The following is a 26,720-nucleotide window of genomic DNA, read 5'->3' as shown; positions in this document are numbered from 1 at the left end:
CACCTGTCCTGTAACCCCCCCCACAGCTACAGCCGGGCCACCAGCCTCGGAGGGAGTCGCACCCAGCTGTCCCTCGGAGAGGAAGACGAGCTGGAAACGAGGGAGGAGGAGGAGGACGAGAAGACGGGAGTGGAGGAGTGGGAGAGTCCTCCGTCAGCGAAGGAGAGGAACGATTCTTCTCCTGCAGAGTTACAGAGGTGAGGATGGATTCAATTCAATTCAATTCAATTTTATTTATATAGCGTCTAAGATGTTGTCTCTAGACGCTTTCAGAGATCCAGAACATGAACATAAACATAAACATAAACATAAACATAAACATAAACCCCCGAGCAATTATTATATAAACAGTGGCAAGAAAAACTTCCCTTTAGGAGGAAGAAACCTTGACCAGGATCATAAGGGGGGACCCTCCTGCTGAAGGCCAGACTGGGAGGTCAGGGACGTCAGCAGCACAGCGGGCAGGTGGAAGCAGCAGCGGGATGACCAGAGGGGGGGGGGGGGGGGGGGGTGCAGGCAGGTGGAAGCAGCAACGGGATGACCAGGGATGGGGGGGGGGTGCCGGGAACACAGGCCAGAACGCAGCTCCCGAGGCTCCGGCCTGCAAACATGCACAAAAAGAGAAAAAAGGGGGGCAGCACAAGAAACTACAGGAACGATGGACAAAAATGATAGCTATGAGATATTTATAATAAATAAAAATAGTAATGGAGAAGAGAGGAAGGGAAAAGGAAAGGAGAAGAAGGGTGAGAGGCATTGCCCAGTGGATCATGTCGGTCCCCCCTGCAGCATAAGCCTATAGCAGCATATCTACCACCAAGCTATATTTGAGACTAACTATTATAGTTTTGTTCTATAGCTGCAACTATGACTACTGACTCTAACACACTAGAGTTTGCACTAACTAGAGATTTACCAACACCAGCTAGAGGTTTACTAAACACTAACTATAGGCTTTACTAAACAGAAAGGTTTTAAGTTTAGTTTTAAAGGTGGAGGTGGTGTCAGCCTCCTTAACCCAGATTGGAAGTTGGTTCCATAGTAATGGTGCCTGATAGCAGAACGCCCGCCCTCCAAATCTACATTTAGATACTCTAGGAACTACGAGTAAACCTGCACTCTGAGAACGGAGAGCTCTGCCAGGAACATAAGGCACTATCAAGGCACTATGGATGGATGGATGGATGGATGGATGGATGGTGTTAAGCTCAGGAAACCACAATAGCCAAATGTTCTGGGACCCAGAGACAGAGAATGGAGTCAGGAGTGAGATGAGTTTAAAGGCGTTTATTCAGACCTGGCTAAGGAGGTATGGAGGGGGGAATCCTGGGAGCAGGGGAACAGGAGAGAGTCCACGAGGGAGGGCGATGAGGGCAACACTGGAGGCCAGCCACAACAGTCCCCCCATCCTCAAAGAACAGCTCCCAGATGTTCCAACCAAAAAACACAGAAACCAAAACAGGCGGGCGGAGGGGGCCCGGAGGAGGGCCCAGGCAGAGTGCAGGAGGCCTGGGCACTGGTGAATTGGCAGACCGGCGAGACAGTTGAGGGGGCTGTTTTCGGGGCCGGGCAGGCCGGTGAGACGGTCCAGGGGCCCCTGGGTGGTCCTTGTAGAAATCCTCCAACAAGGAGGGGTCAGCAAGGTACGAGGGATGCACCCAGCTGCGGTCTTCAGGGCCATAGCCTTTCCAGTCCACCAAGTACTGAAATCCTTGGCCACGGCAACGAACGGCGAGCAGCTTCCAAACCTTCCAGACTGGGTCACCATATGCCAGGACTCGAGGAGGTGGAGCAACTGAAACGGAAGGTGACAAGGCGCTGGTGACCACAGGCTTAAGCTGGGATACATGGAAGACAGGGTGAACTTTGAGAGCAGGGGGAAGGATCAGACGAACCGCCACCGGGCTGATGACATGGTCAACAGAGTAGGTTTGCGGGACGAGGTCTGGGAGGTCTGGAGGGGCAGGTCCCGAGCCAACAGCCCCACCTTCTGGCCAGGCTGGTAGACAGGAGCACTCCTCCTTCGCCGATTGGCCCCACGCTGGGCCCGAGTGGTGGCACGAAGCAGGCGAAGATGGGCCCTGGTGGATGGGACTGCCACCTCCAGCTCTTGTTGGGGAAACAGAGGGGGTTGATAACCCCGAGAGCATAGGAAAGGGGACGTACCAGTGGCTGAGCTCTCCATGGTGTTGAGGGAGTATTCGACCCAGGGCAGGTATCGGGACCAAGTTGAGGGGTTGTTGGCGGTGACACAACGCAGGGTTGCCTCAAGTGCCTGATTAGCCTGCTCTGTTTGCCATTAGTCTGTGGGTGGTGGCCTGGGGATAGGCTGGCTGTGGCCCCAATTCCTCTACAAAACGCCTGCCATACCTTTGAGACGAATTACGGACCACTTCAGAAAATGGAGTCAGGAGTGAGATGAGTTTAAAGGCGTTTATTTAGACCTAGCTAAAGAGGTATGGAGGGGGGAGCATGGGAACAGGAGAGAGTCCACAAGGGAGTGTGATGGGGCAACACTGGAAGCCAGATGGAAGAATGGAGCGGAGAGACACGGGTTTGCATGGAGGGAGCCAACAGGAGACAACGTCCAAGCACTGGCCGTGTCTCAGCCTCCCCTTGTAGAGCTGGTGACCAGATCTGGAGCAGCTGCCTGATTGGAATTGCCAGCAGCTGAGTTGGGCTCGTCTGATGCTGGGGAGCCACAACAGATGGATGATAATGGATGGATGGATGGATGGATGAATGGATGAATGAATGATAATGGCTGGATGGATGGAGGGATGGATGGATGGATGGAGGGATGGATGGATGGATGGATAGATAAATGGTGACGGTTCTGAACTGTGTGCAGATCCACCACTCCAGACATCCTCAGGAACCCGGGCGGAGAAGCAGCCGATGAGAGAGACACAAAAGAGGTAAATTCTGCTGCGGCCCCGCCCACCTCGCCGGCCCCGGCCCCGGGGGGGTCAGGGGTCACGGCCGCCCAGCGCCGGGCCCTGGCCCTTCGGCTGGGGGCCCTGATGGCGGAGCTGGAGAAGACCCTGCAGGACCAGGACGGCTCGGACCCTGAGCTGCGGACCCTGGAAGACCGGCTGGTCCACCTGGGAACCATCCTGAAGGTACCGGAGCCGGCCCGTAGCTCGTAGTCCCGATGTAGTCCGGGCACTCGCTGACGACCCGTCTGTCCTACAGAACAACCTGTCGCTGCTGCGGCGCTCGTCCTCCGAGGAGACGCTGGCCGTGGAGGAAGTGCTGGGCAGCTTCGACTTCCTGTCACATGACCTCGGCGCCGAGGACGACGCGTCCTGCCTGGAGGACAGCGGGTGAGTGCTGGTTGATTCTATCGTCAATTATGGGTTTCATCCCAAATCATTTGAGCCAAATTCATATCAGTAGGCGTTTATTTAAGTATTTCTGAGCCTAATAATAATAATTAGAAAAAAAATAAAAATAAAAAAAATGCGTATATATATATGCCTTAGGTTTTTACCAACATGGTATTAACCCAGGGATCAGCGGCTCTTTAGCGCCGCCCTAGTGGCTCCTGGAGCTTTTTCAAAAATGTTTGACCTTTTTTTCCTTTTTTTCTTCTCTTTTTCTTTTTTGTCCTTTTTTCTCTTTTTTCCCTTTTTTTCCTCCTTTTTCCTTTCCTTTTTAATCTCGACATTTCGACTTTTTCTCTACATTTCGACTCTTTTCTTGAAATTTTGACTTTTTTCTCAACATTTCAATTTTTTCTCGAAATTTTGACTTTTTTCTCGACATTTCAACTTTTCTCTCGACATTTTAACTTTTTTCTCGACATTTCAACTTTTTTCTCGAAATTTTGACTTTTTTCTCGACATTTCAACTTTTTTATCGAAGTGCATAATGAAAAAAAAAAATCTCCCCCCAGTTATAACCAATATAGAAACATGCAGCATGTGTTGTCTTCATTTTGCGGCTCCAGACATATTCGTTTTTTGTGTTTTTGGTCCAATATGGCTCTTAAACATTTTGGGTTGCCGACCGCTGTATTTACCATTAATATATATGCAGACAAGTTAGAAAGTAAAAAAAAAAAGTATTTCTGAGCCTGTAAACTACAACAGTATAATAAAATCCTGTAATGACGGCTTTTAGTTTTGGTTCCACCCCAAGAATTTAAGTGGGGGGAGGGCCAGGGCCGGCGTTGACGGGCTGCGCTTGTCTTGCAGCATCGGCTCCATCCAGCGGAGCATTCTGGGAAGTCCGGGCCTCCCGTCTCCGGCCAGCCGCTCCGGCTCCGAGGAGGACCTGGTGGCCCCGCTGACTTCTGGGAACTGGAGTCTGGACCAGGCCCTGGAGACGCACCTGGACCTGTGCTGCATCCTGCTGCAGGTACGAGACCCGGCCCGGACGCACCGCCGTCACATCACCGGCTCCCATCAGACCTCTGAAATCCCATTTTCCTAAAATAAGGCCTTTAAATTTCTTAATTTGTCTTAAGTATTAATCCAAGGGTCTTAACTTTAGAATCTTAATTTTATCCAGTCATCGTTAAAAAGTTTTCTTACACTTTGAAAAGGAAAAGTTTATTTAATCATTTTGAGGAGAAATAAATCTGTTTACCAGTTGTTAGACGCCCCAGTCAGGGTTGCCAGGTTGAGCAGGTTTCAGCCCAATTGGGCGGGTTGATAAAATGTGGGCTGCTTTTCCTGGTTTTTACTAAATATTTAGGAGAAATTATTAACTAAAAAGTTTCCATTATGGCAGAGAAAAGTAGAAACGTACACAATAAACTCACGGATATTTTATTTGCTTTAATCTACTGAATTAAATTGTAGTCTTTGTTTGGAGCCTGAACTTTTTGTGATGTTGTGAAGCTGCATTTGCTTAGGACTTGAAATGTATTCCGCATTTAATAATTATAACGGGTTTAACATAGAGAATGTCTGATTCGGGCTGGAACCTGTCAGCCAGATCTGGCAACCTCGACCTCAGTGCTGTATTTCTTAGTCAGCGTAGTTTTGAGACGAGGCAAACAAATATGGGTAAATGTAAATTTAGAGAAAAATGGCTCGAAAATTCAAGTTTCTCTGGACATTTTTGTTCAAAGTGTCCTTTTGGTCTTACATTTAGTTTGAAAATGGTTTTAAAAAGTCTTAAATTGAACTTGATCAAACCTGTCCTGGTTCTTGGTGATAAAACGCTCCTAAAGGGGTGAGGTTTCCGTATTTAGAATATAATATTTTATTTGATGGTCCTCAGATGCTGAGGACGAGCGAGTTCGGGCCAACGCGGCGGGAGCTGCTGGAGGAGGCGTCCCGCCAGGCAGACGTCCTGGACCGCGTCAGCTTCCTGCTGCTGGAGAAGAGCGACGGCGTCGCCGCCCGAGACGGTCAGCACAACTACCACCAGAATCACGTGGCTTGGGGGGGGTGTAATTGACCTTGGCATTCATGGGGGCAGTGAAATAAAAACGGTCCAAATCATCCCCCCTGTAAAACTGCCATCCCTCCTTTCCATCCCTTATGTCATTTCATCAATGAATGTGGTTTTACTGCTATTTCAACATTTAGGGTCATCACCAGAAAAATAACACCAGAAAAATAACTTATTTGACAATTTTCACCTGTTTCAGGTCAATTTTCACTCGAAGTAAGTAGGAAAATCTGCCAGTGGGACAAGATTTATCTTCTTATTACAAGCAAAAAAATCTTTTCCACTGGCAGATTTTTCTACTTATTTTAGGTGAAAATCTACTTGAAACAGGTGAAAATTGTTGTTTTTTCCAGTGATGAGTCTTGTTTTAAGTGTAATGAGATTTTTTTTTACTAAAATGAGACATTTTAAATAGAAATAAGACAAATATTCTTGAGTTTTTGCAGTGATCCATTTTACTTCGAGTTGAACGTTGAAATACAATTTCAAGAATAAAGTCGAAATTTCGACTTTTTTCTCAACATTTCAACTTTATTCACGAAATTTTGACTTTTTTCTCGACATTTCGACTTTTTCCTCGAAGTTCATAATGAAAAAAAAAATCTGAGATGAACCGATTCCGGCGGGTTTCCTGTCGCCCTCTGACCTCTGACCTCTGACCTCTGACCTCTCCCCCCCAGTCCTCCCCGAGGCCCAGCGGTCCCGGAACGTCCTTCTGTTCTGGGACGAGTGCGTCCTGGACGCCGCCGGCCCGTTCTGCTGCCACGTTGACGGATTCTCCCGCGCACTGAAGCGCCGCTACACCCACAAGGTGAAGGCCAAGCGGCCCGGCCAGTCGGACCAAGGTACGAGTCCCTCACGTTTCAGCCCGTCGGCTGCTTTTATTAATCCATTTCCGAAGGTCACACAGATCTGAAACTCCGCACAGTGGATGAGAGTGACCTCCTGATACAGAGTCTAGAATTTCAGCCTCCTAGCTCAAAGCGTTAGTGAACTGTGCAAAAATAGACACGAAATAGTGTTTTCAGGCCTGAAAAGCAACACATGCGGTGACCTTTGACACTTCCAAAGGTCACACAGATCTGAAACTCGGCACAGTGGATGAGAGTCACCTCCTGATACAGAGTCTAGAATTTCAGCCTCCTAGCTCAAAGGGTTAGTGAACTGTGCCAAAAATAGACACGAAATAGGCCTCATAGGCAAACCTATAACAATACATAACAAACCTCCTGTGCCTACTGAGCATTAATAAAAAACATGTCATAATCGAAGGAGAACTAATTAAAACTGATGTCCTTAACATGAACCTATTGTATTATTAAATTATCAAGGACACTTTCGTGTTTTTGTGTTTAGAAATGTTAAAGATATTAAAAGAAAACCATAACACAATAAGGGAAAATACTGTGGCGAACAAGTCGTGCCCAGAGCGTGTCTCAAACCCCAGTCTCCCAGACCACAGTCAACTGCACTAACCAGTCGGCCAAATGCTGATGTGTTGCCCAGGCGGGCAAGGCCTTATCTATTTGTGGTTGTTACACTATGTTCCAAAAAGTTTTGTTTTTAATGGACAAGATCTGGCATTTTACGTTGAATTCTATTGTTCAGGTTTTAAAATTCTAGCTAAATACATAAAAAAGGGAGGTGAGGTGTGAGCTTCATAACAAAACTTCTGTGCCTACTGAGCATTAATAACATGGGGTTAGCCATAGAAAGGGGTGATAACAGCCTCCTGCGCCTACTAGTAGGTAGAGTAAGGCCCTACTGGCCCATATGTATGGGATGATTGTTATCGTTTTGTCCTTCATTCAATGGTTGGTTGACAGCAGTCAAATCGGGTGACGGATCACATTGACTTCGCATAGTACTATATCCGTGGTGCTCCCATTAAAACCTCAATAAAACACTGCTAAAACAGCGTTAAAAACATGCTTTTACAAACTGACAGTAACAAACAGTACCTTGCGCGACAAAAACTCATAATTTAGCCAAAATAACAAAGAATAATATATAAATATTAATAATGTAATAATCTGTGTATATGTCACGACAACGGATCCCATTGACTTTGCATGGTACAATATCCGTGGTGCTCACACGGAATTATACCATTTTCCGTGCATATACCACAGAAAATAGTGGTGAGAGGTCGTGGGCATTTCCCAGATTTTTGTGAGATCAGATTGAAGCTGGAGCTTCACGTCAGCAACTGTGTCACAATGCCTCAACATGTTCTAGTTCTGGTTCTGGCTCTGACCCGTCTCCTGTCCCCCCAGTGTTCTCCCAGCTCCTGGTTCTGGTCCAGTCCCCGTGCCGGCTGGTTCCGGGCTGCCGGCCCGTCTGCAGCCCGGACCGGGTCACCGTGTTCCAGCTGTTGGTCCACCTGCAGCGGAGGGGGGTGAGAGAGCTGGGGGAGCACATCTCCCGCCTCTCCAGGGAAGGTAAGGCCCGCCGACCTCCCGGTCCTGGTTCTGGTTCTGGTCCTGGTTCTGGTTCTGGTCCTGGTTCTGGTTCTGGTTCTGAGCTAATATTTCCATTATATTTAATATTGGACTTAAAGCAGTGTGGGATCATAGACATGCTGCATGAGATACACCTCTTGTTTTTTTATATTTAAAATAATCGTATTCATTTTTATATGTAAATATTAGCATTTTAGCGCAATACCTTCCAGCTCTTGTGATTAATTGACTCAAAATTAGTGTAAAGAGCAGTGTTGGGGTAGTTACTCAAAAAAGGTAATCCTTTACATATTTCTAGTTACTTTTAAAAAATGTAATCCCTTACACTACTTAGTTACTGGTTGCTGAAAGTAACTAGTTACATTACTAGTTACATTACTTTTGGATTACTCCGCAATATCATCTGAGCTGCACCATAACTCGATTGCCAATGGACAACATTTACAGGACTGTCTCAGAAAATTAGAATATTGTGATAAAGTCCTTTATTTTCTGTAATGCAAAAATGTCATACATTCTGGATTCATTACAAATCAACTGAAATATTGCAAGCCTTTTATTATTTTAATATTGCTGATCATGGCTTACAGCTTAAGAAAACTCAAATATCCTATCTCAAAAAATTAGAATATTCTGGGAATCTTAAAGGAGCTGTATGTAAGAGCAATAATAAAACGAATCATAAAATGACCCCGATATGTCAACAGACATTTAAAAATCATGTTCATTTCAAATACTTACGTCACTGACAACAGCACTCAAGCCAGGATATTCCAGTTTAAAAAGAGGAGTTGCAGCCCTCAACTGATATTTATGTTGAAGCTCCACCCTCCACCTATCTCCCAATCACCAAGTCAGTATTGTTTCTGAAGCTCCACCCTCCACCTATCTCCCAATCACCAAGTCAGTATTGTTTCTGAAGCTCCACCCTCCACCTATCTCCCAATCACCAAGTCAGTATTGTTTCTGAAGCTCCACCCTCCACCTATCTCCCAATCACCAAGTCAGTATTGTTTCTGAAGCTCCACCCTCCACCTATCTCCCAATCACCAAGTCAGTATTGTTTCTGAAGCTCCACCCTCCACCTATCTCCCAATCACCAAGTCAGTATTGTTTCTGAAGCTCCACCCTCCACCTATCTCCCAATCACCAAGTCAGTATTGTTTCTGAAGCTCCACCCTCCACCTATCTCCCAATCACCAAGTCAGTATTGTTTCTGAAGCTCCACCCTCCACCTATCTCCCAATCACCAAGTCAGTATTGTTTCTGAAGCTCCACCCTCCACCTATCTCCCAATCACCAAGTCAGTATTGTTTCTGAAGCTCCACCCTCCACCTATCTCCCAATCACCAAGTCAGTATTGTTTCTGAAGCTCCACCCTCCACCTATCTCCCAATCACCAAGTCAGTATTGTTTCTGAAGCTCCACCCTCCACCTGTCTCCCAATCACCAAGTCAGTATTGTTTCGGCATCCGGGTTGCCAGCTCGGCTCTAATTATCGCAGCCATGGCAGCCTACGTTCCTGCTGCATTCTGCAGCCTACCTGGCAAGCTCTGGTCGGGGGGAGGAGGGGGAGGGTACACGCCGCTCAACAATATTTTGAAAGTGACTGCAGTACCAGTTTTGGCCATTTCTTACAGACGGCTCCTTTAATCTTAAACTGTAAACCATAATCAGCAATATTAAAATAATAAAAGGCTTGAAATATTTCAGTTGATTGGTAATGAATCCAGAATGTATGACATTTTTGTTTTTTTAATTGCATTACAGAAAATAAAGAACTTTATCACAATATTCTAATTTTCTGAGACAGTCCTGTAGTTGGAACCTTATTACCGCAGTGCCCAAATCAGCACCAGAAGTCCCGTAAAATCCTGTCAAATCCCGTAAGATCACGTTAAAGGCTGATTTATGGTTCTGCGTTACACCAACGCAGAACTTACGGCGTAGGGTACGTGGCGACGCGCACCGTACGGTGTGCATCGCCACGTACCCTACGCCGTAGCTCTGCGTCGATTTAACGTGGAACCATAAATCAGCCTTAAGTCAGACAAGTGTTGCGCAACGCGTGAAGACGCATGAAAGGCAAGTTTGATTTTCTTTTCTGTTCTCCCGTTCTACATGTAGCTGAAAAGCTTAAAGTAACGTATTTTTTTTTGTCTTAGAGTAACTATAACGGGATTACCCAAATTACAACTTTAACGCGGTACATTATTGCGTTACTGGTGAATGTAATCTCGTTACAGTAACGCGTAACGAGTGTTGGGTGTAACGCGTTACACCCAACACTCGTAAAGAGGAATGAGTGTTTACATGATCGCGGAATCGCGATCATGTAATCGCGGATTTAATCGCGGATTTAAAATCGGAATTAACCAGCCACTTACTTCGGAATTAAGTTTAATTCTGAATGGCCATTTTCATTCAGAATTAGGTGTTTACATGGTAATTTTTACTAATTTTAAATCGGATTTGATTTTAGTTCTGAATGAAAGAGGAATTAAACTTCCCATGTAAACGCACTCAGTAAAGCAAACCTCCTCCTCCTCCGTTGTTTCAGAGCACATCCTGTCGGCCCTCGGAGGCCCCAAACGGAGGCGGGTCCTGGCCAGGCTGAGGGGGCGGAGCATCGCAGAGCTCCTCCCCCTGGGCGGGACCCTGCGGACCCTCGCCGCCCTGCAGCTCCACCCCAACCACAAGGTCTGCAAGGCTGCGTCCAGCTGCATCAGCAGAGCCGCCGGCTGCAAGAACTTCAGGAGCAAAGTAACGCACGAGCACGAGACACATGACAATCATGTTTGTTTTATTTAAATATTTTTATTAGGGGGTAAGGCACAGTAGAACAGGAATCAATGACACATTTACATTGAGTACCATATTATTTCTGTATGGAAATCTACAATATAACATAACAATAGCGGGCTACTGAGCCGCTATGCGAAAAGCTATACGAAAAGTATCAAATAGCGACAGAATCGGATAATCCAAGGAAAATGGCACCAAAAAAGGGGAACCAGTTCAATCCACAGGACCTGACCCAAATGGGTGAGACCCTGGAGGGAGTAAAGCTTCAGCTGGAAGGCTTGGAGGTTCAGTTGGAATGCTTGAAGGAGATAAAGAGCCAACTACAAGGGATGCAAGGCCTGATGAAAGAGATTCAACACCTCAAAGAGGAAAATGAGAAAAAAGATGGGCTGATAATAGCTCTAAACAACAAAATGGAGGAGCTTGATCAACAAAACAAGCTAAATGATGTGATCATTACGGGTATTGAGATCAAGCCCAGGAGCTATGCAGCAGCGACGAGAGGACAGGAGGAGATGAAGGAGGAAGACATCCAATCTGTGGAAAAGCAGGTACAGGATTTCCTAACCTCCAAAAACATTAAGATCGATCTTGAACATGTGGATACATGTCAACTGCTGCCCAAGAAAAAAAAGGTGGGAGAACGTGAAGATGTAAACAGGGCTGTTCTGCTGAAATTCACTAACAGAAAACACAAAATAGCGCTGCTAAAACAAGGCAGTAAGCTGAAAAATACCAGTGTGTTTATAAACGAGAATCTCAGCAAGAAAAACGCCACCATCGCCTGGAAAGCTCGTCAACTGAAGAAGGCTGGAAAAATACAAAATACCTGGACGGCAAACTGCAGAGTCTACATCAAACAAAATGGGCCAGAAAATACCAGACCGGTGCTGATCAGGGAGGTAGAGGAGTTGGAGAAACTTACCGGCTAATATGTCAAAGCTCACCATGAAACCTCTACAAAAAGAATGGATTACCTACTCACAAAAAACAAAGATGAATAAACTTAAAGGCAGGATTGCCAATTATGAAAAAAGGAACCTATCTTTAAAACAACACCTTGGATCAGAAGACTCGAATGAAGAAATTGACGCGGATATACACTTCTACTACAGCAGAGCACTAAATTGTGGATATTATACAAGGGAGCAGTTCAATAAGGACATTGTGATGGATCAGAGGCTGTCAATCGTTCATTTCAACAGCAGGAGTTTATATGCAAATTTTGATCACATATTGGAATACTTGGAAGGATTTTCTACATCCTTTGATATCATTGCGGTGTCAGAAACCTGGATTAATGAAGAAAAGGGAATGGACTTCATCTTAAATGGGTATGAATTTGTGTGTAAAAATAGAAAAAAAAGACTGGTGGAGGAGTTTCTCTTTTTATTAAAGAGAGCATTAATTTTGTCATATTGGAAAATGTGTCAAAAGCTATTGACAATGTAATGGAATGCATAACTGTAGAATTATCTATGTGTAAAGGGAGAAATACTGTAATATCCTGTCTGTATAGAGCCCCGGATTCAAAGTTAGAATTATTCAGTGATAGTGTGACAGAACTACTCTCTCTGACAAAGCATAAAAATGTTTTCATATGTGGAGACTTTAATATCGATATCCTAAACCCAAACAACAACGCTGGGACAGATGACTTTCTAAATAGTATGTATGCGGTAGGTATGCATCCCTTAATTACAATGGCCAGCAGAATTACCAAACATAGTGCCACACTAATTGACAATATATTTACAAATGTCTTAGAAGCAGATCCAGTGAGTGGACTATTGATATGCGATATCTCTGATCATCTACCAGTCTTTGCAATGTGTGAGTGGAATCATATTGTAAAGAGCGAGACGAAAAAAAGAAGGTTAGTTAGGATAAGAAATGAAAAGAATATGAACGCATTGGAGAGTCAGCTGTTGACAAAGACATGGAGACACGTGCTCTCTGAAACAGAAACAAACAAAGCGTATGATGAATTCCTGAAGACTCTCACAGGACTGTACCATAAACATTGCCCTGCAAGGGAGATAACAGACAAAACAAAAAAGAAAGCCACACCGTGGCTTACGAAATCACTTGTAAATGCATGTAGGAAAAAAAACCTTTTATATAAACAATTTCTCAGAGACAGAACAGAAATAGCTGAATCCAAATATAAAAAATATAGAAATAAGATAAATAGTGCACTAAGAAAGCAAAAAAAGGATTACTATGAAAAACTACTATCAGATAACAAGAATCATAACAAGAAACTCTGGAGTATAGTGAATTCAATATCAGGTCGGAAACCAAAGGTCACACTCCCAGACCACCTTATTATAAATAATGAGACGGTGTCTGACGGGAAGCTGATGGTGGATCAATTCAATAAATTCTTTGTAAATGTTGGCCCACAGCTGGCCAAGGACATCCCTGAATCACCATTGCGCTGGGACCATTTTGACTCTGATAAGAATACAATCACTAAAAATTCATGTCTGTTACTTGAACCAGTCACCGAAGCAGAAGTTGTAAATGCCCTCACACAGTGCAAATCTAAATCTTCAGTAGATGTAGACGAAATTGACATGAGGCTGTTGAAGGCGGTACAAAAAGGAATTATAACACCACTCACGCACATATGTAACTTATCCTTCAAAACCGGTGTATTTCCAGACAAGATGAAAATAGCAAAGGTATTACCATTGTATAAAAGTGGTGATATAAATATGACTACAAACTATCGCCCGGTCTCCTTATTGCCGCAGTGTTCAAAGATTTTAGAAAAACTCTATAATAGCAGATTGGAAAAGTTCATGACTGAACACAACATCCTGTGTGATAGCCAATACGGGTTCAGAAAGCAACATTCGACAGCACTTGCCCTCACAGAGTCCTTAGAACTGATTAAAGATGCGCTTGACCACAAATTATATATAGTAGGCATCTTTATTGACCTCAAAAAAGCTTTTGACACTATAAATCACGATATTTTGATTGAAAAATTATATGATTACGGTATCAGAGATACAGCTTTAAGATGGATCAAAAGCTATCTATCTAGTAGAGTCCAATATGTTCAGATGGGAACAAATACGTCTACATGCCTGGATGTCGTCTGTGGGGTCCCACAGGGGTCAGTCTTAGGCCCTAAGCTATTTACTCTATATATCAATGACATAATCAAAACATCTGATGTATTAAAACTTATTTTATTTGCTGATGATACAAATATTTTCTGCTCAGGAAACGACTTGAATATACTGGAAAAAGCGATTAACAGAGAAATGACAAAACTAAATACATGGTTTAATATAAACAAATTATCACTAAATCTGGCAAAGACCAAATTCATGTTATTTGGGAGAAATAATGTAAAGAAAAGCATAAACTTGCAAGTTAATGGAAACAATATAGAAAGAGTGAGGGAACATAAGGTTCTGGGTATATTAGTGGATGACCTCTTGACATGGCGACCACATGTAAAAATAATTCAAAATAAGATGGCAAGGAGTGTGTCTATTCTGTGGAAATTGCAGAAATCTATCAATTTAAACTCGCTTAAGACCATATATTCGGCACTAATAGTCCCACATATGAGGTACTGTGTAGAAAATTGGGGTTTCACTTACAAGGGCATTACAGAACCAATATTTAAATTGCAAAAAAAAGCGCTTCGCATCATTCATTCTGTCCCAGCCAGGGCACATACGAACGAACTGTTCATAAAGACGAAATATCTAAAACTGAGAGAGATACTTCATTTTCAGATGCTACAAACAATTTACAAAGCAACACAGGCGGCATTACCAGTAAATGTTCAGAAATTGTTCACTCTTAGTCAAGGTCCTCACAGCATGCGCAGCTTGCTCCAGTTTAAACAGAAAAAGATAAGGACAACGATGGGAAGCCATAGTTTGTCAGTAGCTGGTGTGAAAATGTGGAATAGCCTAAACAATGAATTGAAGTTAGCAAGAAATTTAACTGTTTTCAAACATGAGTTAAAGAAGCTGTTATTGAAGGAATATCAAAACTAGGTACAGGAAGGCAATGTCTGGCTATGTGTACAAAACAATGGCAATGTGGGAAATTCAGCACTGGAACACCTGGCATGGAAACAAAACATGGAAACAAAACAAAGTCACTATAAAATGTGTGTGTGTGACATTGAGCTCTATCACAGCACAGCAGATATCACGACCAAGCAGAACATAAAATCAAAAATGGAGATTCTGAACTGGTCAGTAAATGCTATTGACAAGATTTTTTCTACACGGCGTGCTGGGACAAGGGAACCGGCCTGTCCAGATGGGACATTCTTGGCGGGCCCCAAACGGAGGCGGGTCCTGGCCAGGCTGAGGGGGCGGAGCATCGCAGAGCTCCTCCCCCTGGGCGGGACCCTGCGGACCCTCGCCGCCCTGCAGCTCCACCCCAACCACAAGGTCTGCAAGGCTGCGTCCAGCTGCATCAGCAGAGCCGCCGGCTGCAAGAACTTCAGGAGCAAAGTAACGCACGAGCACGAGACACATGACAATCATGTTTGTTTTATTTAAATATTTTTATTAGGGGGTAAGGCACAGTAGAACAGGAATCAATGACACATTTACATTGAGTACCATATTATTTCTGTATGGAAATCTACAATATAACATAACAATAGCGGGCTACTGAGCCGCTATGCGAAAAGCTATACGAAAAGTATCAAATAGCGACAGAATCGGATAATCCAAGGAAAATGGCACCAAAAAAGGGGAACCAGTTCAATCCACAGGACCTGACCCAAATGGGTGAGACCCTGGAGGGAGTAAAGCTTCAGCTGGAAGGCTTGGAGGTTCAGTTGGAATGCTTGAAGGAGATAAAGAGCCAACTACAAGGGATGCAAGGCCTGATGAAAGAGATTCAACACCTCAAAGAGGAAAATGAGAAAAAAGATGGGCTGATAATAGCTCTAAACAACAAAATGGAGGAGCTTGATCAACAAAACAAGCTAAATGATGTGATCATTACGGGTATTGAGATCAAGCCCAGGAGCTATGCAGCAGCGACGAGAGGACAGGAGGAGATGAAGGAGGAAGACATCCAATCTGTGGAAAAGCAGGTACAGGATTTCCTAACCTCCAAAAACATTAAGATCGATCTTGAACATGTGGATACATGTCAACTGCTGCCCAAGAAAAAAAAGGTGGGAGAACGTGAAGATGTAAACAGGGCTGTTCTGCTGAAATTCACTAACAGAAAACACAAAATAGCGCTGCTAAAACAAGGCAGTAAGCTGAAAAATACCAGTGTGTTTATAAACGAGAATCTCAGCAAGAAAAACGCCACCATCGCCTGGAAAGCTCGTCAACTGAAGAAGGCTGGAAAAATACAAAATACCTGGACGGCAAACTGCAGAGTCTACATCAAACAAAATGGGCCAGAAAATACCAGACCGGTGCTGATCAGGGAGGTAGAGGAGTTGGAGAAACTTACCGGCTAATATGTCAAAGCTCACCATGAAACCTCTACAAAAAGAATGGATTACCTACTCACAAAAAACAAAGATGAATAAACTTAAAGGCAGGATTGCCAATTATGAAAAAAGGAACCTATCTTTAAAACAACACCTTGGATCAGAAGACTCGAATGAAGAAATTGACGCGGATATACACTTCTACTACAGCAGAGCACTAAATTGTGGATATTATACAAGGGAGCAGTTCAATAAGGACATTGTGATGGATCAGAGGCTGTCAATCGTTCATTTCAACAGCAGGAGTTTATATGCAAATTTTGATCACATATTGGAATACTTGGAAGGATTTTCTACATCCTTTGATATCATTGCGGTGTCAGAAACCTGGATTAATGAAGAAAAGGGAATGGACTTCATCTTAAATGGGTATGAATTTGTGTGTAAAAATAGAAAAAAAAGACTGGTGGAGGAGTTTCTCTTTTTATTAAAGAGAGCATTAATTTTGTCATATTGGAAAATGTGTCAAAAGCTATTGACAATGTAATGGAATGCATAACTGTAGAATTATCTATGTGTAAAGGGAGAAATACTGTAATATCCTGTCTGTATAGAGCCCCGGATTCAAAGTTAGAATTATTCAGTGATAGTGTGACAGAACTACTCTCTCTGACAAAGCATAAAAATGTTTTCATATGTGGAGACTTTAATATCGATATCCTAAACCCAAACAACAACGCTGGGACAGATGACTTTCTAAATAGTATGTATGCGGTAGGTATGCATCCCTTAATTACAATGGCCAGCAGAATTACCAAACATAGTGCCACACTAATTGACAATATATTTACAAATGTCTTAGAAGCAGATCCAGTGAGTGGACTATTGATATGCGATATCTCTGATCATCTACCAGTCTTTGCAATGTGTGAGTGGAATCATATTGTAAAGAGCGAGACGAAAAAAAGAAGGTTAGTTAGGATAAGAAATGAAAAGAATATGAACGCATTGGAGAGTCAGCTGTTGACAAAGACATGGAGACACGTGCTCTCTGAAACAGAAACAAACAAAGCGTATGATGAATTCCTGAAGACTCTCACAGGACTGTACCATAAACATTGCCCTGCAAGGGAGATAACAGACAAAACAAAAAAGAAAGCCACACCGTGGCTTACGAAATCACTTGTAAATGCATGTAGGAAAAAAAACCTTTTATATAAACAATTTCTCAGAGACAGAACAGAAATAGCTGAATCCAAATATAAAAAATATAGAAATAAGATAAATAGTGCACTAAGAAAGCAAAAAAAGGATTACTATGAAAAACTACTATCAGATAACAAGAATCATAACAAGAAACTCTGGAGTATAGTGAATTCAATATCAGGTCGGAAACCAAAGGTCACACTCCCAGACCACCTTATTATAAATAATGAGACGGTGTCTGACGGGAAGCTGATGGTGGATCAATTCAATAAATTCTTTGTAAATGTTGGCCCACAGCTGGCCAAGGACATCCCTGAATCACCATTGCGCTGGGACCATTTTGACTCTGATAAGAATACAATCACTAAAAATTCATGTCTGTTACTTGAACCAGTCACCGAAGCAGAAGTTGTAAATGCCCTCACACAGTGCAAATCTAAATCTTCAGTAGATGTAGACGAAATTGACATGAGGCTGTTGAAGGCGGTACAAAAAGGAATTATAACACCACTCACGCACATATGTAACTTATCCTTCAAAACCGGTGTATTTCCAGACAAGATGAAAATAGCAAAGGTATTACCATTGTATAAAAGTGGTGATATAAATATGACTACAAACTATCGCCCGGTCTCCTTATTGCCGCAGTGTTCAAAGATTTTAGAAAAACTCTATAATAGCAGATTGGAAAAGTTCATGACTGAACACAACATCCTGTGTGATAGCCAATACGGGTTCAGAAAGCAACATTCGACAGCACTTGCCCTCACAGAGTCCTTAGAACTGATTAAAGATGCGCTTGACCACAAATTATATATAGTAGGCATCTTTATTGACCTCAAAAAAGCTTTTGACACTATAAATCACGATATTTTGATTGAAAAATTATATGATTACGGTATCAGAGATACAGCTTTAAGATGGATCAAAAGCTATCTATCTAGTAGAGTCCAATATGTTCAGATGGGAACAAATACGTCTACATGCCTGGATGTCGTCTGTGGGGTCCCACAGGGGTCAGTCTTAGGCCCTAAGCTATTTACTCTATATATCAATGACATAATCAAAACATCTGATGTATTAAAACTTATTTTATTTGCTGATGATACAAATATTTTCTGCTCAGGAAACGACTTGAATATACTGGAAAAAGCGATTAACAGAGAAATGACAAAACTAAATACATGGTTTAATATAAACAAATTATCACTAAATCTGGCAAAGACCAAATTCATGTTATTTGGGAGAAATAATGTAAAGAAAAGCATAAACTTGCAAGTTAATGGAAACAATATAGAAAGAGTGAGGGAACATAAGGTTCTGGGTATATTAGTGGATGACCTCTTGACATGGCGACCACATGTAAAAATAATTCAAAATAAGATGGCAAGGAGTGTGTCTATTCTGTGGAAATTGCAGAAATCTCTCAATTTAAACTCGCTTAAGACCATATATTCGGCACTAATAGTCCCACATATGAGGTACTGTGTAGAAAATTGGGGTTTCACTTACAAGGGCATTACAGAACCAATATTTAAATTGCAAAAAAAAGCGCTTCGCATCATTCATTCTGTCCCAGCCAGGGCACATACGAACGAACTGTTCATAAAGACGAAATATCTAAAACTGAGAGAGATACTTCATTTTCAGATGCTACAAACAATTTACAAAGCAACACAGGCGGCATTACCAGTAAATGTTCAGAAATTGTTCACTCTTAGTCAAGGTCCTCACAGCATGCGCAGCTTGCTGCAGTTTAAACAGAAAAAGATAAGGACAACGATGGGAAGCCATAGTTTGTCAGTAGCTGGTGTGAAAATGTGGAATAGCCTAAACAATGAATTGAAGTTAGCAAGAAATTTAACTGTTTTCAAACATGAGTTAAAGAAGCTGTTATTGAAGGAATATCAAAACTAGGTACAGGAAGGCAATGTCTGGCTATGTGTACAAAACAATGGCAATGTGGGAAATTCAGCACTGGAACACCTGGCATGGAAACAAAACATGGAAACAAAACAAAGTCACTATAAAATGTGTGTGTGTGACATTGAGCTCTATCACAGCACAGCAGATATCACGACCAAGCAGAACATAAAATCAAGAATGGAGATTCTGAACTGGTCAGTAAATGCTATTGACAAGATTTTTTCTACACGGCGTGCTGGGACAAGGGAACCGGCCTGTCCAGATGGGACATTCTTGGCGGGATACACCATGGACAGTTGGAATAAGTGGAAAGTGGTGTGTCTTGGGGTGCTGGATATAGAAGACGTGGAGGACGTCTATATATTCACGGGCATGACGGTGGGCCTGGTGATCCTAGGGCTTGGCGGGGTCTGGATGCTACAAAAGTTGAGAAAAGTGAGAGCTGATCAGGCAAAGCTGCTCTCTGGCCTCGCTGACATCCAGGAGAGACTGACCAGTGTATGGTCGGAGGTGTCCAAAGCTCGGGAGGAGATGAAGTCAGTACGAGCGGAGGGGGCAAAGGCGGCTAGAGAGCCAGAGGACGGCGACTAATCAAAATCTGCATTGACACACGCACCTCCATTGCAAAGTGGATTGCATGCAAAAAGAGGCTTGGACATAAAAATAACTGAACAGTGGACACAGTAGTAAATCACAGGAACGGTGATCAGGATGAGTGGACTGGACACGTGTACAAACATACATGCTATCTGGACTGTGAAGGATGAAATTAGACAAATTGCTATGTGGTAAACTATGTATTTTACTGAATTCTGTTGTTGATGTGATCATGAATCTTACATAGAACGGGGCGGGACTTTGATAAGCGTCAGCTTCTCCCGTACCCTTTTCGTCATGTGCTGAGTATGCAATGTATAATGTTCTGGAGATGAAATGTGTCTATATAAACATGCCGAAATAAACGAAATAATAATAATAATAATAATATATAGGATATCTGACACTATAAAAATGTGTGTGCAAAAAAAGTGTGCATCTCGATGGAATGAGAAAAAGATACACAGTCCTAGGATGTTTTTCTTGATTTAAGGACGGAACATTACATTTTTTACTGCATATTTTTTACTATTATTGCTATTTTTGAACTCCATGTTGTCTGTTGTATTTGATGTTCGTTTTGTACGGAAGAATATTAGGGCCATGCAGGAGGGGAAGATTTTTTTTTATTGTGCATTTTGAGAAAAAAGTTGAAATATCGAGAAAAAAGTCGAAATGTCAAGAATAATGTTGAAATACAATTTCAACATTTTTCCTCGAAATTATACTTCAACATTATTCTCGACATTTCGACTTTATTCAAAAAATTTTGACTTTTTTCTCAACATTTCAACTTTATTCACGAAATTTTGACTTTCTTTCGACATTTGGACTTTTTTCTCGACATTTGGACTTTTTTCTCGAAGTGCAGAATGAAAAAAAATCTTATTATTAAAAAAATATTATTTTTATTTTTCTCCTGTCTGGCCCTAATACTCTATAATGAAAAAATTATAAAAACTTGGTGTCATGTGACCTCTGACCTGTTCTCTGACCTCTGACCTCTGACCCTGCAGGCCGTCGTCTTCTACACGGAGAGTCTGCAGAGCTCCGACCTGCAGCTGCAGCTCAGCTCCTGTCTGGCCCTGAAGAGTCTGAGGGTGAGTAGAGACACCCATGGGTGAGTAGAGACACCCACGGGTGAGTAGAGACACCCACGGGTGAGTAAGAGACACCCACGGGTGAGTAGAGACACCCACGGGTGAGTAGAGACACCCATGGGTGAGTAGAGACACCCACGGGTGAGTAAGAGACACCCACGGGTGAGTAAGAGACACCCACGGGTGAGTGTTGGGTCCCTAAATCAACATCACATAAATTCATAATCAAGGAAAGACACGGAGACTGTTAGAATTATTTTTAAGGCCTTCTGCAGAAGGGAAGCAAAGTCGGAGCTTGCAGAACAACATGGCCCTCTTGGATGCTCTCGACAAATGCTTCGCTTGCTCCTCCTCTGCATCAGCTTTTTATTGAGAACGGGAAACAGGAAATTACCATATTAGGAACAGTGAACAGTGAATGGACAATTGGACGAAAACAGGAAACAGACGGAGGTAACAGACATCGGGGTTAAAAAGGTCACACATGTGACATTTCAGTTAAAGAGGAACTAATCTTGGTATGAAGAAATAACAGACATCTTTAGCTTAAAGTCTTTAAAAGCGACGGGTCACATACAGTAGGTCAAATGCCTTCCTGAACTAAAACAGGAACTCTGAACAGATGCGTCCGAAAGACACAATGAGTCAGCTTGTTCCCAGGACAGTCGACCCCCCTGAGTATCCATCTGTTCATGAGCATGTGATAGTTTTCATAAGGACAAAAACTAGTTCAAAAGTTTGATTAATCTCACAGTGAGAGACACCCACGGGTGAGTAAGAGACACCCACGGGTGAGTAAGAGACACCCATGGGTGCAGCTTCTCCCCAGCACCCACATTTACCCAGCATGCACGTGTTTGTGATTGACAGGCGGTGGAGAGTGTGGAGCTCATCTCAGACCTGTGGAGGACGGAGGACGAAGATCTCCGCAGCGTTGCCAAGGAAACCGTCCTCTCCTTCGGTGACAGCTTCTCTCTCTTTTTCTTTCTTTTTTTAATGTTTTTATTGAAAAAGACAATTCTAGTCGCTGAATTACAATTTACATTTCTCCTGTTAAACATACACATACCGGTATATGCATATGTACATATAGTATACCAAAAATATACATACATAGTATATACATGCATACACACACATGAAAACTTCAAATAAAAAGCAAATAGAATAAAGAATAAAGTTAAATTGTGAAAAATTAACAATGAACGAACAAACTACAGTTTGGAGTTACAGTATATATATTTGAAATCATTCGTTTCTGATGTGGAGTACGTGAAAGCAAGCTTTCCCAAAGTTGCTCTGGAGGTACTGAGGGAAAATTAGGGAAAGTCTTAGAAGCTGGCAAAAGTTGGCCAAACCATCTACATATTCATTTTTGAATTGTTTGATCCCCTTGTCTACGGAAGAGTATCAGGGCCAGGCAGGAGAAAAATAAAAATAATATATAGAGGAGGAAAATGTTCATTATGCACTCCGAGAAAAAAGTCAAAAGGTTGAAAAAAAAGTCGGAATGCCGAGAAAAAAATCGATATGTCGAGATTAATGTTGAAGTACAATTTCGAGAAAAAAGTCAAAATGTCGAGAAGAAAAGTTGAAATGTCGAGAAAAAAAAGTAAACATTTTGTGAATAAAGTTGAAACGTTGAGAAAAAATGTATTTATTATTTATTCACGAAATTTGACTTTATTTTTGAAATTGTATTTCAACATTATTCTCGACATTTCGACTTTTTTCTCGAAATTGTACAATAGAAAAAAAACTCTTCCCCTCTCAAATATTTTTTCTCCTGCATGGCCCTAATACTCTTCCGTACCTTGTCGTACCAAACTGAGAATGTTGAGTCCAAAAGTGATGAAGGAAATAAGTGGTTGTTGTTTTTAAAGGACCCAAAGAAGATACAGCTACGAATTTAAAGTGTTGTCTAAATTGATACCAGATCTTTAACGTATTGAGACCCACTTGGTTTTCTCTTTCATTTAAAATATATTATTTATTTATTTATTTATTTCAGGGGTTATTTAACTTTTTTATAACACTTCTTTGCAGGTAAAAAGGGATACGGAGCTTTCCAGAAGATGGACCAGTTGTACGCCGAGATGGAGGAGGAGGTTTACAAGAACCTGGAGGAGGAAATCACGTTTCTATAACTCGGGGATGAGACCTGGAATCACGCAGAGCTCTGGATGTGGAACCGACTCTAAACCAGGATAAAGTCCCCGAGCCGTGAACCGGAGCTGCTCCTGGATCTGATGAAGGCGACGTCTCTCCGGACGGATCTGCAGGCCCGAGGTCTCCGGGTTCAACCTGAGGAACTTTATTATCCTGGATCTGGTTCAAAGACGTTTTCTTCTGCATTTATCCGTTTGTTTGTGTGCAAATCTGACTGTTTGACCTTCTTCCTACAGGCATTACTTTGGTTTTCATGTAAAATGAAGGATAAATATATATTTTCACCTCACGCACTGTTTCATATCTGTGAGTTAATGAATGTGCACAATACGACGTAAATGTTCACGTCAAGGGTGTAAGTAAGTGAAAGTAAGTTAAATCACGTCATATTTTAGCTGGAAAAAAGCGGAAAGAGGGAACATTCCCACAAACTGTCGAGTTTTTATGGTTTTCACGCTTAAATTAGTAAATATTTGGGTAATAAAGCTCAAAGTGAAAAAAATAAATGAAAAAAATAAAACTGAAAGTAAAAAAAATTAATAAATAAATAAAACTCAAAGTGAAAAAAATTAATAAAGCTCAAAGTGAAAAGAATACAAAAAAATAACTCAGTGAGGAAAAAAATATAAAACTCGAAGTGAAATAAATAAATAAAAAAATAAAACTGAAAGTGAAATGAATAAATAAATAAAACTCAAAGTGAAAAAAATAAAGCTAAAAGTGAAAAGAATTAATAAAGCTCAAAGTGAATAGAAAATACAAAAATTAAAAGTGCAAAACAATAGATAAAGCTCAAAGTGAATAAAACAATACCAAAAAATAACTCAAAGTGAAAAAAATTTTTTTAACTCGAAGTGAAGAAAAAATAAAAGTGCAAATAAATGAATACAGATGAGGAATATTTAAAAAAAATATTAAAGTTAAACTTGTGAAACTCGATGCGTCAAAATCATGAAAAACCGGCCTTTCACCAAATTTAACATTTTAATAAATAAACACCTCTATAACCACTTTAAAGTCTGAACCGCATATAATCAGCGTTCGGCTGCAGTTCCGCCGCGGCGCCGCCAGAGGGCGCCATAGAGCGGCCTGGTCGATGACGGAGACTTGACACATTAAAAGTCTCTAATAGTCACTAAAGTCATTATTTATGTGGATTTTGCAGGTTTTCTGTGTTGCTGCTTTGATATCGTGACGGATGGAAGCGTCTGTGTGTGTTTGTTTCGGTTGTTTTTTTAAATTATAGTGAAATTCTAATCAGTTCCATCGGTGTTTGCTGCCCCCTGCTGGCCGCCCAGGTCATCACACAAAGATGAGAAGAAACTTAAAGGAAAACTGGATCAGAACCACGAGACACTTTGTTTTTTCTTTCTTTGGCCTCATTCTTGTTAAATTATTTCACCTTTAAAAGGTTGTTTGTTGTGACGGACAGAAACACTAAAATCACTTGATTTTTGCTGTTTTTACACAAAAGCAGGTTTAAAACTTTTTAGTTTTATGATATCCACTCATAAATAAAAATGTAGTTTCTTCAGGTTAAAAAAACAAAACAAAAAAAAGTTTTAATAAAAAAGTTTAAGAAACAAAAGGTTTAAGAGCTTAAAAAAAAAACAACAACACAATAATGCCAGATATATCTTATGACATATTTATAATAATATCTTATTTATAATAATCTAACAAGATAAAACCAAAATATTAATAACTATTAGTGATAAACAGCATAATTATGTTGTCATTTAATTTTTTGGAATCCATGTCTGTATTAGTCTGATAACAAGAGCCACATCTATGTGATTATTTTATAGGTTTTTACACAAAAACTAATAAAAAGAGGGCCAATAACTTTTGTAAATGACGACATAAAATGCTCTAAAACGATGATCTACCAGCTTTGGGACATTTACAGTATTTTCTATAAGCCGCTATTTTTTTTCATAGGTTTTCAGGTGCGAGTATTCTGTGGATTTTTCTTCCACCGCTCGGGCGCTCTAACCGGAATTAGAATCAAAACTAAGACAAAATAAATGCAAAGAAGAATCTTCTTTAGCAGATAGAAGTAGGTAGAGCAGATTTCAAACAGATAAATAGATAAAAAAATACAGGTTATTTTCTCTTGGTTCTTGGGTATTTATTTATTCCCAGCACAGCGACTGATTGTCCAGAGTCGTGTGCTGCTTGTGGTCAGTTCAGCCCCTGCCCTTTGGGGTGGGAATCCCCTCCAGCATCACTTCAGCACAGTTAAGCCCCGCCCCTTTAACAGCATGGCAGTTCCCCCCTCCCCTCCTTCTCCAGTGTGTCTCCTCCTCCTCCTCCTCTTCCTCCTCCTCCTCTTCCTCCTCCTCGTCCTCCTCTTCCTCCTCCTCCTCTCCGGGCACCCCTAGGTGCCGACGATGGCCGGGTCGTGCGCGGCGGCCGGCAGCAGCGCGCCGGCGTCCTGGCAGTGGTACAGGAAGCAGTTTCCCCAGCAGCTGTAGCAGACGAGGAAGAGCGGGGCCAGGAACACCAAGGCACAGATGGTGCAGGGCTTCCGCTCCAGCAGGAAGCTGAGCAGGTAGAAGCCCATGAACATGGAGTGGTTGAACCACAGCGCCGGGTTCAGCGGCTTGGGGATGAGCAGCACCGGCAGCAGCCACTGCAGGCAGTACATGGTGGTTGGATGGCGCTGGCGCGGCGGCTGCCTGGCTCGGGGGACGAGGTCAAAGGTCGTGGTCTCAGAGTCTCAGACGCCGGCGGGTCACGGGGATCAGCGGTTCTACCCCACGGAGCTGGGATGGAGCCCGAAGAGATGGAAGCAGCCAGACGTTGCCGTCATCAGGTCATGCCTGGAGACCAGAGAGAAGAGAGAGAAGAGAGAAGACATGGGTGTTAATTAAATCTTTTCTCATGTAGCCCCTTTTCCACCAAACCGGTTCCAGGGCTGGTTCTGGTTCAACTGGGGAACCAGCTGAGAACCGGTCTATATTTCTATAAATGACATAAATCCAAAGACACCAAAGTCACCCTAAAAAAAAAAAGAGTTTTCTTCTCCTAATGAGCCTCTCGTAACCGACCCGTCCTCCCAAACCAGCCTCTATTTCAGAATCAGAATCAGAATCATCATTATTGGCCAGGTTCGAACATTGTCCAACAAGGAATTTGACTCCGGTTATTTCGCTCTTTAGGCAGTAAATAAACAAATGTGGTACTTGTTGACATATATACAAATAAACAACTAAGGTGCAGCAGTTTGAGGTAGAGAAAAATGACAGCTTTGAATAAAATAACATATATACAATTATACAAAACAAATTGGCGGTGGGTTTTTCCTACACGGACTCGTCACCTTCCCGGATCAGGCCGATGACGGTGGTGTCGTCCGCGTACTTCAGGAGCTTAACAGAAGAGCCCCCTGAGGTGCAGTCATTTGTATAGAGGGAGAAGAGCAGTGGCGAGAGGACGCACCCCTGGGGGGCGCCAGTGCTGATGGTGCGGGTGCTGGATGTGATGCTCCCCAACCTCACCTGCTGCCTCCTGACACTCAGGAAGCTGGTAATCCACTGACAGGTGGAGGCAGGCACGGTGAGCTGGGTGAGCTTCTGGTGGAGGATTTCAAGGAGTGATGGT

The 26,720-nt window shown here is 42.3% G+C and overlaps 2 protein-coding genes across 3 annotated transcripts in view; one reads left to right on the top strand and one right to left on the bottom strand.

Annotated features, from left to right (window-relative positions):
• ripor3 (RIPOR family member 3) overlaps window positions 1-23,397 on the top strand; it is a 71,744-nt gene extending 48,347 nt beyond the window's left edge. The window contains exons 14-24 of one of the 2 annotated variants that reach the window (XM_061726601.1): window positions 27-197; window positions 2,852-3,122; window positions 3,196-3,326; window positions 4,200-4,362; window positions 5,233-5,362; window positions 6,087-6,251; window positions 7,683-7,847; window positions 10,429-10,631; window positions 20,862-20,945; window positions 21,816-21,906; window positions 22,992-23,397. In XM_061726601.1, the coding sequence (XP_061582585.1) occupies window positions 27-197; window positions 2,852-3,122; window positions 3,196-3,326; window positions 4,200-4,362; window positions 5,233-5,362; window positions 6,087-6,251; window positions 7,683-7,847; window positions 10,429-10,631; window positions 20,862-20,945; window positions 21,816-21,906; window positions 22,992-23,092 (1,675 nt within the window). In that variant the 3' untranslated portion in view covers window positions 23,093-23,397. Of the gene's footprint in view, window positions 1-26; window positions 198-2,851; window positions 3,123-3,195; window positions 3,327-4,199; window positions 4,363-5,232; window positions 5,363-6,086; window positions 6,252-7,682; window positions 7,848-10,428; window positions 10,695-20,861; window positions 20,946-21,815; window positions 21,907-22,991 lie in introns of those variants that run through there. The other variant, XM_061726600.1, reaches the window with a different exon arrangement.
• Window positions 23,398-25,441: 2,044 nt separating this feature from the next.
• Window positions 25,442-25,919, bottom strand: LOC133449229 (bladder cancer-associated protein-like). The gene has a single exon (XM_061728361.1). The coding sequence runs from the start codon at window positions 25,762-25,764 to the stop codon at window positions 25,495-25,497; it is 270 nt and encodes an 89-aa protein (XP_061584345.1). The 5' UTR covers window positions 25,765-25,919; the 3' UTR covers window positions 25,442-25,494.
• Between the last annotated feature and the right edge of the window lie 801 nt (window positions 25,920-26,720).

Source organism: Cololabis saira, chromosome 8 (assembly GCF_033807715.1).
Source record: "Cololabis saira isolate AMF1-May2022 chromosome 8, fColSai1.1, whole genome shotgun sequence".
Lineage (NCBI taxonomy): Eukaryota > Metazoa > Chordata > Actinopteri > Beloniformes > Belonidae > Cololabis > Cololabis saira.
This window is presented reverse-complemented; position numbering and strand designations above follow the sequence as displayed.

Bases quoted from the DNA above. Each gene is read 5' to 3' on its own strand.
- LOC133449229 (XM_061728361.1), bottom strand. From the start codon at position 25,764: ATGTACTGCCTGCAGTGGCTGCTGCCGGTGCTGCTCATCCCCAAGCCG.